The 16,717-nt window shown below is 32.2% G+C and overlaps 1 protein-coding gene across 3 annotated transcripts in view; it reads left to right on the top strand.

Moving 5' to 3' along the window:
* Positions 1-15,695, top strand: part of LOC113515041 (phosphorylase b kinase gamma catalytic chain, liver/testis isoform) — a 33,118-nt gene extending 17,423 nt beyond the window's left edge. For 2 of the 3 annotated variants that reach the window (XM_026899170.3, XM_031908450.2), the window contains exons 4-12: positions 1,484-1,635; positions 5,659-5,749; positions 6,979-7,008; positions 7,502-7,608; positions 8,224-8,321; positions 9,115-9,198; positions 11,565-11,726; positions 12,144-12,337; positions 12,930-15,695. In XM_026899170.3, the coding sequence (XP_026754971.2) occupies positions 1,484-1,635; positions 5,659-5,749; positions 6,979-7,008; positions 7,502-7,608; positions 8,224-8,321; positions 9,115-9,198; positions 11,565-11,726; positions 12,144-12,278 (859 nt within the window). In that variant the 3' untranslated portion in view covers positions 12,279-12,337; positions 12,930-15,695. The remainder of the gene's footprint in view (positions 1-1,483; positions 1,636-5,658; positions 5,750-6,978; positions 7,009-7,501; positions 7,609-8,223; positions 8,322-9,114; positions 9,199-11,564; positions 11,727-12,143; positions 12,338-12,929) is intronic. The other variant, XM_026899173.3, reaches the window with a different exon arrangement.
* Positions 15,696-16,717: the final 1,022 nt, after the last annotated feature.

The following is a 16,717-nucleotide window of genomic DNA, read 5'->3' as shown; positions in this document are numbered from 1 at the left end:
GTTACTCGTTACTAATGTAGTTTTCATTAGGTGAATTTTTTTTTAAAATCGATTGAGTAGTTTCTGAATGTTTCCATTACAAACAAACAATCCAATTTTTTCATCTTTAAAATATTAATATAGATAAATATTTATAAATGAACAAGTGTAATGACGTTTTTTTATATGCGATTTACATTTGTTTTACACATATTGCACTTCGGTTAGTCAGAATAATCTAAAGTACATCGCTTTAACGTAATGAATGTTATATGATCAAATATAGTAAAAGTAAATAGTTATAATTATATTGTACATATGAACCTAATTAATTGTTTGTAAATGAGTAGGACAGAAGATAATGGATTCGTGCATTATCCGCCTCGGACAAATCAGTTCGCATATGTCCGGCCACCTTAGTCTCAAGTCAGTAGTGGGCATACTCTTGCACTCGCATAAGCTCCTAGTACTTTGTACTGTCAAAGTTTGTGTGTATTTGTATTTTCACGTTATTTCTCTGTTTATTTGTTAAGTTTACAAAACAAGGATTTATTCCAAAATGGCTCTATGCGTTTTCCGCGTCGGAAAGTACCAAGATTTCGCCTCGGATGACAAGAAAATATTCGAGTGTGTTGAGTTATTATTAATTTATTACAATGTGTTATAAATAAATCTTTAATAATATTTGAAGTGGGTAATGTGTTCTCTATGTACGTGGATTTCTATAAATTGAACTCATTAATATTAAATAGATTTATTTTTAATTTCAAATTTAAAAGAATTTATTTCGTGTTATTATAATTTATTTGAGATAATATATATTCACATGTGTGTATATATAATATTTAGACGACCTATTAATAAAATTTAACAATTCTCAGTGTTTACTCCTTTCGATTTTACGACCTCAATTATACAATTTGTCATTGTCACATTTAGATAATACTATTTATTGGCCCTTATTTGTAACAATAACTTTGATAATAAAGTATAAAATATTTAAAATTCTATCTGGAAATAATAATAAAAAATCTACTAAAAATATACCATCCCATATCAGCCGCCCCCATAAAGGGGGGTTTTGCCACAAGTTGGCACGTTTAACAGTCTGGTTGGCAACCCGTTGGTTACAAGTTGTTTAGATTTTGGTGATATTTTAAGAGGGACGCTGTTGCTCATCCTTCAACTATTAAGTTCCCTTAGTCGCCTCATACGACATCCACAGGAAAGAAAGAGGTGGCCTATTCTACGCCTGGACCATACTTCGATATTATACTAAGGACATATTGTATAGTTAAGTCACAAATAAAAATATATTCCCAAGTGTCTGGTCAGAGGGAGATATATGCTAGCTCTCTCTGCCAGTCCTGCTGGGTATTTGTCTTGAAGAAATATTTATACAAACAAGATGTGTTAAGAACACATCATTATTACTATATTATGATATATTAGTCACAGTATACCAAATACTTATTGTGTACTCAGTATACTTGTTGTGTTCCAGGCAAGTTCTAGAAGGAGTCCGTTACGTGCAGAGCAAGTCGATAGTGCACCGCGACCTGAAGCCAGAGAACATCTTGCTGGACGACCAGCTCAACGTCAAGATCACAGACTTCGGCTTCGCAAAGGTCCTCAACGAGGGGGAGAAACTGTTCGGTGCGTATTACTGTGTATATGTTTCCAAAACTGTTAGTTAACCAGCCCTGACTTTGCTAAATATTGTTAAAATTTTCTGTGCCCTGGTTACCTTTATTAAAGAAATTTTTATTGTTATTATTTGCACGTTTTCAATTATCTTCAAAAAGAAGGAAGTTCTAAATTTTATTGCATTTTTGTTATGTTTGTTACCTCATAACTCTGTTCTAAACCCATGTGGAAAATTCTTTTTTATCTGGAAAGATATGTTACAGATTGATCCTATAGAAATTTAATTGAAAAAATAATTTCAGTAGTTTAGTTTTTATATCAATATAACTAATTTTGTTACAATTTTTGTTCTTTTTTTTTTTTGGTGGGGCACAATCTTTAATTATTTTCCAAATAATAAAATATTGCACATATTGCTCGCTGACAAATGTAACTTTTTATATGTGAATGTATTTTTTAAATCAATCAAGTACTTTTTAAGTTTGTCCATAAGTTTGGTATACCAAACAAAAAAAAATCTTTTTTTTATACAACTTATAATGGTAAACAAGCTGACGGCCCACCTGATGGAAAGTGGTAACCGTCGCCTATAGACATGTGCTGTACCCATGGACATAACAGAGTATACTGTTTCGGCTATGATACCCCCCCATGCGTTGCTATTCCTGAGGACTCGGGTGTTATTCCTCTACCCTGTAAATTCACGCCATATCCCACCCTTCAAACCAAAACACAGCCATGCAAACTGCTTCATGATAGAAACACGAATGGGACTTTCCTCTTTAATTTTTTTCTTTACCAACTTTTTGTCTGCTCCTTCGTCCCCGTGAATTACAGACGTAGGAAAACCAATGAAACAGTTCACTTCTAGTTGTCGTATCAGGACGATGCAATTTGGTGCAGTAGTTTATGCGTCATGCCGGAACAAACATACAAATAAACAGACAGACGAATCATAAATATCTCCCAGCAGTGGAAGGATAATGGCTGAAATGATGATGATGATGATCTCCTACGTACAGACATTGTCTATTTATTTTATTATATTAGTAAAATTGATAATTTAAAAGATAAGATTAGAGTAAGAAATTGAATGTGATTATAGAGAAGTGTAGACTGAAAGATGATGTAGTGATAAAATTTTAAAAAGAGAATCTTGCGTTAGTTTAATCATTTGGATAAAAGAAGAATTACGAAAGAGATTTATCGAGCACGAATCAATGGAGATGTCGGTAGAGGCCGCCCGAGACGGACGTATGTCGACCAAATACGCGATGCGCTGAAGAAGGGCTAAATTAAAAGTAGTCGTAACAGGCTAGCATGTATGAAAAGATTGATAAATGCAAAGGAAGCGAAAAAGGTCTGTTTGATTCCAAGCATTTGGCGTTCTAATGTTTCTGCCTACACTAATGGGAGACAGGCGTGACAGATATGTAGTATATATATTATATATGTAAGATTGGTTTTGCTAGTTTTATATAACAATGTTTGGAATTACTAAACAAATGGAAATAAAAGTCAAAACAAAATAAATGTGCTGAATTGCGACATTTTGCTCAGTAGATGCAATATTGCGCCTTCATCACTTTCTGTACGTGGCAATATACTCTACAATTACAATGCATTGTAGATAAGATGCAAGATAGTCATAACAGAGTAATTATCTTTCATACTTTGTACTTTATACTATTTTATACACTTTCTCTTATGTCTGGTGTTGTTATGTTAGCCTGGTACTTCGTTCCGCTCGTGGCAAGTAAAATATTATTATTATTATCTGATAACTAGCTTTTACCTGTCACTTCTTTCGCGTGAGTGGGGGGGGGGGGGGTATGTTCATTAAAAAGTATTAAAATAGCCTATGTCTCTCCATCCCTTACAGTACGCATATACCAAATTTAATAGATAGATATTCTTTATTGTTTCCTCCAAAAGATTACAAGAGTAAACTTATTATAGATACAAACAATTACAAGAAATAATTACAGTGAGAAAACAATGGGCAGCCTTATCGCTAAAAACGATAGATAGTGATTGGTTATGTTTTAAGGCGTTAAATTTTATTTATTTATTATATTGTATCATATCAGCCGTTAACTGTCCACTGTTGAATATGGGTATTTATTATATATATATATATAGTACTAACTGACTCGGCAAACGTTATTTTACCATATAAATTATTTATAGAGAATATTTTGGTAGTTAAATAACAAATAACTAACTTATTGTAAGTATGTAGGGATGGGTTCTATGGCTGAAAGATAAGTATTTTTTGATACTAAATTATAAAAAAATATAAAAAAAAATTAAAAAAAGGATTCGGGGAAGGGTCAACCTTCTCACGCCTATAGCCTACGACCTATTTTCAGACCTATCAAATACACACAAAAAACGTGATATGAGATTTTATATACAGTAAAATCTTGATTATTCGAATCCAATAAAACGAATCAAATAATACGGAATACTCCTGTATTCCGTATAATCGAAAATCCGGATAATCGATCTCAATACCAAATCGAACAATAATTAAATTTTAATATGTATTTATTTATTATGTAAAGAGTTGTACACACGTCATTATTAGTGAATACGATATAAAAAATTACGAGCTATAAAGATAATGGATTACATTATACCTAATTATTACACAATGCCATTTCTAAACCAGTAATTAGAATTGTGAAAAATAAGTCCGGATACTCTAATATTCGGATAATCGGTATTCGGAAAATCGAGTTGATACTATGTATTGCTTTGGTTATTATCAAAATTGGTTCCTAAACGGTCGTGTAATTGCGTAATGTAGACAAAAATTACAAACTTTTTTAAATCTTTTATAAAGCTTCTCAGGATAGTGGCGAAATAATATCTGTATTCAGGGCGTATCTGTCAACTCACAATGCTCTTTGTTCCGCGTATGTATTGTGTACAAACTAGATGTAATGCAGATACTTCGATTTGACGCGCGGCCGCTGCACGGGCAGGTACCGGCAGTGCATCATGTGCACCGGAGCGTGACTGCTGTTTCACAATGTCGTTATCATTCCAAGTCAATCTTGTGGTGTAATGGATGTTTCGTACCATTTTTCTTACTTGAGACAGTTATCTATATATAATTAAACGGTTTTTACTAAAAATCAGACAGCAATTTAAAAATAAAAAGTTGTAAAGGATATTAATATAAAAAATAATTATATTTTTACCAGAGGGAGACTTTGTTCAAAAGTCGATTGCTTGGGTATCTCTGTCCCATTCGTGTTTTAACCGTAAAGCAGTTGTGTTTGCATGGGTGTGTTTCGGTTTGAAGAGTGGGATATGGCGTGAATTTACTGGGTACGGAGGAATAACACCTGAGTCCTCAGGAATGGCAACACATGGGGGGTATCATGGGTGTCCATGGTACTGCTCATGTTTATAGGCGACAGTTACCACTTTCCATCAAGTGGGCTGTCAGCTTGTTTGCCATTCTAAGTTGAATAAAAAAAAAAAGAAAAACTTTCAATTAAAAAAGAAATATTAAAATCGTTTCGCAGTTGGGAAAATGTGGTCACTAAATTTATTTTGCAGAAATAGTAATTGAGATAATTAATGACCTTATTAATTGACTTCAAAAAGAGTAAGGTTTTTAATTCGGTTGTATTTTTTATGCAACCTCATTAAAAATGAACTCTGTTAGATATAAACCGATTCAGATTTTTTTTATTATTTATCTGAAAAGATATTCTTACAAATTCTTCCCACAGAAATTTTAACAAAATCGGTTCAATAGTTTAGTGTTTAAGTTAAAATAACTAGTTTTGCCATAATTGATGTCCGGTTTTTTGAGATTTTTTTTTTATTTTACATTATCGATTTACATTTTCGATTTACATAAATTTTGAGCTATCTATACCAGCTTGGCTCAAAACTGCTTGTTCCCTTTTCGACTCATGATTCTTTGTTAAAACGTTCAATTTAACTTGTAGAAAATTTTCCTCAAAAGGAGTCCAATAAGTGCTAAAAGTACTTTAAACTTTTCTTCCACAGAACTGTGCGGCACGCCGGGTTATCTGGCGCCGGAGACGCTGAAAGCCAACATGTTCGACGACGCGCCCGGCTACGGTATGGAGGTGGACATGTGAGTATCAACATCATTATGTCGCACTACCTAATTCTCTGTTTTATATCTCCATCTGAATGAATAAATGACGTATTTATCTCTTTACAAGAGGTAGTAAAAAGCAACAGCTTGCGGTACAATTAAATATGTAAGACCGGTTTTGTTTGAGACTGGTGCCTGCAGTAGCGTTTGAAAAGGCCTGTCTTACATATCCCGGTCACGCAAAGTCGCGGGTGAAACCTAGTAATTAGATAATAATAATGTTTTATTAGAAGAAGACATAAAATAAGATGAATCCTTCATTGTGTAGTCCTCTGAAAATGAGTCATAGACAATATTTTGTCTGGGATTGTGTGTCGTGTATAGTAAACAAAAATGAAAACAAAACTTCTTTTTGTCAAACGACCACGCGAATACCGTCTTATCAGTATTAATTATTTGGGGAAACGACTTCACATACTTCGCCCGGAACTGAGCCGCGCAGAGATTTGATTAGAGCCTGTAAACTGTGCAGGGTATATAATATTATTGAAATACTAGCGACCCGCCTGTATATAGTAAGATAAATTAGTAAATTATAAAAAAAAATCATCTCATGTTATTCGCTGCTAAAATAGGTAAAATAATTTTTAAAATTGGTTAAATATATTTTCGTTATTTATTTTTTTTTTCCTTTCGAAATTTTATCTTTATAGTTTAAATTGGAATAGGACTCCAATAATTAACTAGACTTCGTCGTCATTTCATAATGTTCCATTTCTGGGCGTAGATTTCATCTTGTAAGCGAATTGTATTTACTTATTTATTACCCTACTAACTTTTACGTGCGTTTCCATCTAGCTAGCTCCTCCTCCTCCTCCTCTTGTACCGGCACATTGAAATTTCTCTTTTAGTCGCCTTAAGGGACATTCTACGGATAAAAAGAACTTGTGACAATATATTTTGTTATACTCACACACATGACGAGCAATTATTCAAATACCTTCTAAATATAATTAAAATTAAAAAAATATATAATGTTATAATATATAGGTAGGTAATGTTGTAATATATTTTAGGTACATGCATCAACATATTTTAATTTTTCATTATTATACAGTTTCTTAAAATAATATCACGTTATTTTTTCTTCAACATTTAAGCAAACGACAAATGAATGTTACTTTTTATAATTAAAGTTGTATGTTATAATTATCAATATTAATTTATGTTTACTCTGTGATAATCAAATATTTGTTGCGTTTCAGCTGGGCCTGTGGTGTCATCATGTTTACACTGTAAGTAATTTTAGGTTAATGTCTTCTTTAGTTATGTTGCCTTGGTAGTTATCTCATTTCGTACCAATCAATATTTACTGAATTTATCAAATTTAAAAATAATTAATAATTATTGGTATAAAATTTAAAACGAAAGTGATAATACTAGAAAGAATAACAAATCCAAAATTAAATTTATTAAATTCTAAAATTCAATAACTTGTTCTTAAAAATAAGTCGCAAAATGAAAATTATTTTTATACCTTATATTTTTTTACAAAACATTGAATTATTATTTACACAAAAGTTATTTTTTATACACCACTGAGCTAACAAATAAGCATACGGCCCACGTAATGGTAATTGAATTTCAGTAGCTTTTGTGTGAAAGAGTAACAAATATCTATCCTTCTACATACCTTCATGAATTTTGTCATAATTTAAAATAGGTTTTTTTATGCAACTTAGAATGGAAAGCAAGGTTTCTAATAACATTTTATAATTCATATTGCAGGCTGGTGGGTTGCCCGCCTTTCTGGCACCGAAAGCAGATGGTAATGCTTCGGAACATCATGGAGGGAAAGTACTCCTTTACCAGCCCTGAGTGGGCTGACATATCAGGTTCGGATGGTTGTTTATTTTTTTAACATAATTTTTTTTGTTATCAGTTTAAAAAATCTAGCGGGGTTTTATTATACTACATGAAGTGCATCAAAAGTTCTAAATTTTAAATTATAAAGACACATACATGCATATATACCTATATACATACATATCCGTTATACTTGTCTTTCATTGGGTAGGTAGAAGCAATGGAAAGAACTTTATTTTGACTTTACCATAGAATGAAAAAACTTACGCATATATTTTTGAAGTTAATTTTAGATACTAAAACAAACTGGTTTGAATATAATTTATCTATACTGATTATAATTTATTTTTTATAACTGTTTCCTGCGGCTTTTCTCGCCTGAATCATTATGTAAAGTATCCTGTATTAAATTGGGTTATGACCTACCGTGTACAAAATTTCATTCAATTGTATTCAGCAGTTTAAATATGCTTGAATAACAAACATACAAACATCACTTTTATAATATTAGTGGCATATGTCCTATATATAATGGACGCTTAAAATACTAAACGAGTTACTAATTTCGATTGTGTTAAGTTGAAATGTCATTGTTTATTCAATATATTGATTTTATTTATTTTTTTTTTAAATTGTAATTACAGATGATCCCAAAGATCTTATCAGACGGCTTTTAGTAGTAGAACCAAACCAGAGGATTTCTTTAGACGACGCGCTCAACCATTCGTTCTTCAACCCTGTGGTGAGCCATCTACATATGTTTTATGTGTTCCTGGTACATAAAAGACAAATCATTTATATTATGTTGGTTTATAAGAATTACTTATATGCTTAATTAATAAAAATTATTTTTATAATTAAACAAAATATTTGGAGTGAATTAATAAAACTTCTTTTTTTTATATATAACCAATATTTATAGATATGAATGATTTGGAAATAGTTATATTTTTTAATCAAGCTATAAGCTAGCGTTAAATGTAACGTACTAAGTACTTTTTTTATGATTTTTTTTTTATTTTGTTTTAACACAGTACAGAAACTCAAAGCCAATATTTAATATTTAAAAAATATTGAAGAAAAATATCGAACAAAACTAGCCATCATTTAATATTTTTTCTCACCACTTTTGTTTATACAGTCTAACTTACAGCTTTGTGTCTAATGCAATGAAGCAATAACTTTAATTTCCGCTTTTTTAATTTTATTAAACAAAACATAGCAACACTAGAAGCTGGCTCTTAACGCACTTTTATTCTTTGCTCTATCACGCCTACTGATCAGCTGTGCCCGATTTAGCAATTTTATCGCCCTGGCAAAAAATATTCGCCGCACTGGGTAAAAATATTTGGCACTCCGGTAAAAAATAATCTTTGCCGCCGTTTTTAAGGACCAGCTGGCCTCATTTTGGCCCCTCTCGTCCCTACTAAATCGGGCACAGTTGATAACTTTAAATTATTTTATTAGCATAGCATAAATACATTATCAGTTGACGCTACAACTCGTACAATGTACATATTCTTCGCTCCTGGTAGTTGTGGGACCAGGATATGACGCCGCTCAAGAGGTCGCTGTCTTCTAGCAGCCGCAGGATGTCTAGGATCGACCAGTTGACAATGGTAATATTTGTGTGGCCAAACGAAATGGGGAATACGCTATCTCGATTAGTTTTTTTTTTAATGGGCACGTTAAATTTTAAGATTAACAACGTATGATGTAGTGAACGCGATAGCGAAAAGTAAATAATATGTTCATGACAATAATGTTTTATGAGGTGTTTTTTTATGGTATCATGTTGGAATGATTACTCCACCTGCGCTATCGGTATACGCTGGCGGACTTAAAGTAAATGAAGGTAGGCGAGGACGAAGTTATCGGGATTTTCTCTGGGAATCAATCTACGTTTAAAAGGGGCCTGTTTGGACGTCGACCTTATACCAATGAGGCCCCCTTCTCTAATAGGGTAGAAGCATTTATGAATAGAAATCGGAAACAAATAGAGCGAGATAAAATATATGTTAAGCATCGCTAAATTTAACTGTACAGTATATGGCAATTTGCTCTTTTTGCCAATATTCATAAAAACCCTTATTCATATAAACATCAAGCCTTGGTAAACCTACTTTAGGCTATTGAACTGTTTTGTCTCTTTCTTTTGTGCTAAATTGCTAATTTGAAAGTTTGTAATGGATAAATTCAAAAACTACTTAAGTAATTTAAAAAATTCCTTTACTTATAGAAGCTATATCATCAGCCAGTAACATAGGCTATATATTATTTTCGAAAATTTTATCTACCCGTACGAAGCCGGGATGGATTACTAGTAACTTATATTTGTTTCTCTATTATCATAATAGAGTTAGATTTCGCTACCGCAGTTCATGGTCTCTGCGTATTTTTGGGGCAAAAGAGTGTTAAGCATATTAGTCTAATAGTTGATTTAAAACTTTAACTGAATCTTGATAGCGATTTTAAACACTAATACTATTACACTTACCCATTAATTTACTCATACAAATAATATTGTTTTTATTAAGATACACGTTTGAATGTTGAATTCTCGTTTCAAGTTGGAATTTTTTCTGTCATTAATATAAGTGAATTTGAACTTTTAAAATTGTAGTTTTCTTATGCAAGTAATTACTAATAAGTACTTATAAATGCTATATAACTTAAAAATAAAATTGTGTTCCACTAAAAAAATCGGTCTAAATTTTGGCCAAATCAGTTATTTTGATTTCAAAACAAAAACTGCTGAACTGATTTTGATAAAATTACTATGGGACATATGTAAGTATATCCTTTTACATAATAAAAGAATTTTCCAAATCGACATCGTTACCTGTAATAAGTTTACAACTATAATCTTTTGGAGAAAACAATAAAGAGTATCTACCTACGTTTTAGTACCACTTTTTCTATAGTTTTAACAGCTGTCACTCTCGTCATGCTATATACAGAGTATAACAACAAAACCACAGACATTAGTACTTTTGATACATTTTTTTAATTTTTATTTACATACCGTTTTGGATTTTACCTTTACTAACAGTGACACATTCACAAAATGCTTAATTGGCTTTTGTTTTTGTTTTTATTGCATGAACTTGTTTTTGCTATTTACAAATCAGCTTGGCTTTCTTTATAAGTAATAATTTATTTAACAAAATATTTTTCCTAATCCAAATGTTTTTTGAAATTGGTTGAAATAACAGTAGGTCTTTTTCGAAAAGTAAGTTTTTTTAAATTATTTTGAAAATTATTTTCGCAGTTTATTGAGTTCATCGCCGTACTATGAGTAATTCCAGATTTATTTTGTCACGATTGACTATTTTGAAAAAAGGGCATACTATATTTATTTACATGGCATAATTATATATTTAGAGTGTTCGTAACTTTAGCTTACTGAAGTGTGACAACCTCGCAGTTATCTGCCAATTTTCAAAAATAATTTAATAATTTTCCATGTTTCAGAATATTCATAAAGCTCTCTGTTGCCGAATTAAAACATTAATCGTTAAATTATATTCTTATTAAGCTGTTACGGAAAAATTTTGATTTTGATGCCAAAAACATATTTGATAAATTCTAAAATTAAATATTAAGTAGATGCACAGTTATTAGTTATAGATTCCATCATCATTATTTCAATCTTTAACTGTTCACAGCTGAACATAAGCCTTTCCCATAAGGGGAGTTTTGCCAGTATTTGCCACGCTTGGCAGGCAGGTTGGCAACCGCTGTTAGTTAGTTGTAGATTTATATGCAATCTATACTATAATTAACGTTTTAGTTCGTTAGCAGAGCGCTTTTTAAACAATCAGGCAAAAACATCAAAAACTGTTAAATTATTATTGAAAATTAGCAGTTAAATGTGACGTTGCCAAACTTTGCTAAGGCTAAGTTGCAAGCGCTCTTAAGTGTGGGGCAGGACCGCAAAGTACAGCCATTAACTATATACTAAAACAACGTTGCGCACGCGCAGGCGATAAAGAGCGGCGGGTTCAACGCACGCGCGAAACTGCGGTTGGGACTAGTGACGGTTCGCGCAGCCGTGCGCCTCAGCCGCCTGCCGCATACAGCCGCGCGCGACTTGCCGTTGCACGATGCGTTGCGCGACCCCTATACCACGCGTGTGCTGCGCAAGGTACTATTTTTTTTAATGGCTTTTACGGCTCTGGGTACTAGCCCTTTAGAGCCTTCCGCAAGGTACGGACATACAGAGTTGCCAGATGCTACTTTTTATTTTCAGTCAAATGTCAAATAGTTTTTTTTTTTTCCAAGTCATTACCTAATCATAAACTTGGGTCGCTTCAATAGGGATGGGTAATATATTGAAAATATAGTTTGAATATCTATATATACTGACCTAATAACGAATATATTAAATATGGGTGGGTTATTAGGAAAATTTTCCTACTAGAAATATTTCCAGGGAGAACCACGTGAAGGTCGACCTAATAGGGTATATTGCTAGCAATAGGGTTGTTAGTCCCCATAACTAATAATCCCCTCTCTTTCAATTACTCTGTTTATTTATAATAAAATAATTGTGTATTTCTAGGTGATTGATGGATGCGCTTTCCGGGTATACGGTCATTGGGTGAAAAAGGGCGAAGGCCAAAACCGTGCTGCACTCTTCGAGAACACTCCCAAGACGGAACTGAAATCTTTATATGTCAGTAACCTCAGCCGATAGCCGCTGCCCGCGGAGGGTATCGGAGCATTTCCTTGCCGCTCCTGGACTCCCAGTCATTGGTAAGTATCATTCTATGAAGATTTGTAATATTTAGGCCCATAATTTTCTTACTGGGAAAAGGCTGTTTTAATTACTTTAACCAGAAAATGTCAAATTGTATAATAGTTGTCATAAAGTTAGTAGATAGATTGCTTTTGTAATTATAATTATTACTATAGTACAATATCGTGCAATTTTATTGTAACGATTTAATCGAACTAGATATTATATACATATCGAGAAGTTATTAATTTTTCGCAACACTCAATACTGTAGAAGTCACATGGCATGATGATATTCTGTATATGAGCAGCTATTTATAAATAAAAAAGCACGTTATGTGAATGGCATACAAGTTAACACACTGACTATATTATGACGCCGGTGTTGCCACTCATGCGTTACTCATTCCTAAATTACTAAGCCTCCATGGTTACTACGCCTCCGTTTAATGCAAAATTTTCCATCCTTCTACCAAATCAGAGCCATGGAGTGTGTAATTCATAGAGTTAATAATCTATGTAAAAGTGTTTTTGGCAAATAAATATTCATTTCATCCATTCATTCATTAGCACTAATTCGATATGTAAAAAATTAATTATTAAATTTCAGGGGCATCACCTACCAGGATAGCAGAAAATCAAGACGTCACGTCTCGGTCCAGTAATTTGTCCGATGAAGTGTGTCGACGAGTGACTTAGGTTAGTCGTAGAACTGTTCAACCCTCCGTAGTATGCGTTCCATACAGTCTTAGATAAATTTAATCTTGTACTCAATTACTACCGTTTACAGGCTGCAAGCCTGGTACTTACGTTGTAATAACGTAATAGTTTTCTTTTATTACATTTGTTTTGTATCCGTTTCTCATATAAAAAAAATGTACAAATTTAGTCACGAAAGCAATAATGTTTGTATTAATATGTAATTCAGTGATCAAAGAGTACCTATTTAGTAATTAGTAGTATTGTTTTCTCATTATGTAAGGTTCACAATGTAGATGGTATTTATTATTTAGTATGTTCACAATATAAGGATTTTTTAGGACATTTTCCTATTTTTTTTTACGATGTGCAGTATTAACTGCAACATATTTGTAATGTTTCATGACAATATCCACACAAAAGTGAATTGTTGAATAACTTTTTATAAAAAAAATATTTGATTATCAATATTGTTAGCAATACCTATGTTTCGATCCTAAGGTTTGTCGAACTTGACTCGTGTCTCCGTCACATAATCATTTCAATAAGTGACAGCAGACTAATAATCATTTGTAGTTAAAAATTTAATTGTAAATTAATAATTATTTCCATAAAAACATTTTTCATTGTTTCTATTATTAAGTGATACGTTGTGATTGAACTAAAAATAATGGCTGAATCAAATTATTTGATCACCATAGTTTATGTAAAGTTATTACACTCATATACATATTAAGAAAAAAAAGTTCTATAAATAGAGAAAATAAGTTTGTCATGATTACATATAAATATTTTAAGTGAAGACATAGGATTGTATAGATTGAGTGTATGAGCCAAAAATATATTAAGCATGTAATAAATATATAGAAAGTCAAGAATTGCAAATAATTAATATTATTATTAGAATCTGTTATGACCAGCAGTGTAAACGCACTGCCTAACGCCCTTCTTTCCGCACAGAATATAGGAAAATAGATATATTCTTTATTATACTTATAAAAAGCAATTCTAACTTGTAAAAAATAATTTTTCTTCGTTATCTTAGAAAGAGTTATACAAAAATCATAACCCTCCTTTTTGTTTCGCTCTAGTCGGCTAAAAAACTGCATTACAAAGAGTTGTATTTTATCGCAATAAGCATTCCTATAAGGAAACTAGTAAAAAGTATTTAAATACGAAGAAAAAGCTAGCTGGCTGCAATATTATGAATTATAAAATTAATATACAGTAGAATTTCGATTATTCTAGTCAAATAAAACCGGGACTATTCCGTTATATCGAAAATCCGGATAATCGATTTCAAAGTCAAATCAAACAATACTTAATATTAATATGTGTATTTTTTTATTATGTAAAAAGTTTTATATACGTTATTTAGACAATACGATGTAAAAATTAAGAGCTATAAAGGTAATGGATTACATAATACCTATGTACCCTATTAAAAAATATTACCATTTCTAAATTGGTAATAAGAGCCGTGAATAATAAGTTCGGATAATCGAATATTCGGATAATCGAGATTCTATTGTATACTGTAAGTATTTGAGACTTTATAAGAGGGTAAAAAATACATATGAAAGTGCTCGTTGCTTTTTAAAATAAGTATAAATAAAAAAATATAAGGTAAAGGTTTACGACGTATCGTGTATGTGGAATCCGCCACGCACTAAACAAATATTCCATAACTATGTGATACTAGCTCTTGCTCGTGGCTTCGTTTGCTCCCATACAAACTTTCAACTCCCGTTTTATTTCCTTATGTGTTGATTTTTTTTAAATTCCTTTTTAATTATTTATGTACGCTATATAAAAATCTGTGTGTGTTTTTCAACCTGTTCGTGATGTAAACGACCGCGCACGCAATCCGGCGCATTACGCTGGCGGATTCGCAAACGTGATACGCTGTCACTCAGGAGCTACACTTAAAGCAAAAATACGCGAGAACATATTGGCGGACTGATACAGTATGTTATGAAATCCATTCTTTAAAACCAGCGTTTATAACAATAGGTATGTGCATTGGTAAAGATATAGTTGTTCCATTTTTTTTTATTGTGATTTTTTTGTTTTTTTTGTTATATTAAAATAAAGATTTTTCTAGGATTTTTTTCTGAGATCATATTAATGAATACCTACCATGAAATATTTTTCAAAATTTCGAGGTTGCATGAAACACAAATTTGATGTTAAAATTACTTAATACATATCGTTTAAAAATATTTAAAATGTTAAAATATTGTTTTTCAGAATATTAGTAGGATTTATGACGAACGAAATGTTCCGTTCCATTTACTGGGCCGATTTTGGTACGAACAAAAACATGAAATTGAACTGGAAAATTCGGGATTTCATTTCGTGGTAGACCCCTAACACTAGTTTCAAGGAATGAATTTAGTTAATGAACATACTTATATATATTTTTAATACTACTATTAAATATTCTGTGCCACGAAACACATTTAGCATTATTTAGAAGATAGCAGTATTTAGTATCATTACCAAATATATTGATTATATGTGTATTCTAAGACTTTCTATAGTAAAATGTATACAGGTCTAAATGTACATAATGTCTTGTATTAGTAAGGTGCCTTCCGAACTGTTGGTGCGATGTATTGATACGGTTTGTTATGTTTCGTTCAATAAACACCAAAAGATAAATATTGCACGAGTGTTCATGTTTTTTATTTTAATTCTACAATTAAAAGTAATACTTAAGTTGTATTTTATAAAGTTGAAAATATCAATAAACGACAAATTAAGATTGTTCAAAATGACAAATTGGTAATATAATTTTTACCAGAGGGAGACTGTACAAAAATCGATTACTTGGGCACCTCTGTCCTATTCGTATTTCTACCGTGAAGCAGTTGTGTTTGCATGGCTGTGTTTCGGTTTGAAGGGTGGGATATGGCAGTGAATTTACAGAGTACAGAAGAATAACACCTGAGTCCTCAGGAATGGCAACGCATGGAGGGTATCATGTTGCCAGGATTAAATAACTCCAAAGCGCAAATTAAGGGATTTTTAGAATGTATTCAGAATTACTCTAAGAAAACTTAACACTTTTAAGTAAAAATAATATGTATGTATTAACAAGGGCTCTCACTGGTCACTGCAAACAAAATAAGCATATGGCCTGACTAGAATTATGCCCAAAAAGTGCAGATTTTGTCACAAGGAGGGAGAAACGCCGCAGCACTTAATTTGTGGCTGTAGCCCACTTTTACATAAACGATATATTTCCTTTTGTAAAATACATTTACCGAATACATACTGAAGAGATAAAAACGTCGCTACAAAGAACATCTTAAAATTCCTGTAACTGATAGAAATTTAGCCGTGTGGTTCCGGCATAGAATAGGCCACCCCTTCCTATCCTGTGGGTGTCATAACAGCTGACTAAGGAAAAGCGAAGGATGGACAGCAGCGTCCATCTCAAATCATCTCTAAAACTCTAACTGCGGTTGCCAACCCACCTGCCAACCGTGGCGAAAACTGGCAAAACTCCCCTTATGGGAAAGGCTTATGTTCAGCAGCGGATAGTTATCAGCTAATATGATGATGATGATAGAAATTAGCAACAAACTTTACAAAAAGGGCAAGTACAAAAGATCATGGAAAGATTGCATTGTATCAGGTTTTTCTACCTAAAAAAAGCCCGTCTTTTAATAATAATAATAAATCTAATTAACT

The sequence above is a fragment of the Galleria mellonella genome, unplaced genomic scaffold, assembly GCF_026898425.1.
Source record: "Galleria mellonella isolate WM207_F2 unplaced genomic scaffold, CSIRO_AGI_GalMel_v1 utg312, whole genome shotgun sequence".
Taxonomy (NCBI): domain Eukaryota; kingdom Metazoa; phylum Arthropoda; class Insecta; order Lepidoptera; family Pyralidae; genus Galleria; species Galleria mellonella.
Note: the sequence above shows the minus strand (reverse complement) of the source record. Positions and strands in the feature narration are given on the sequence as shown.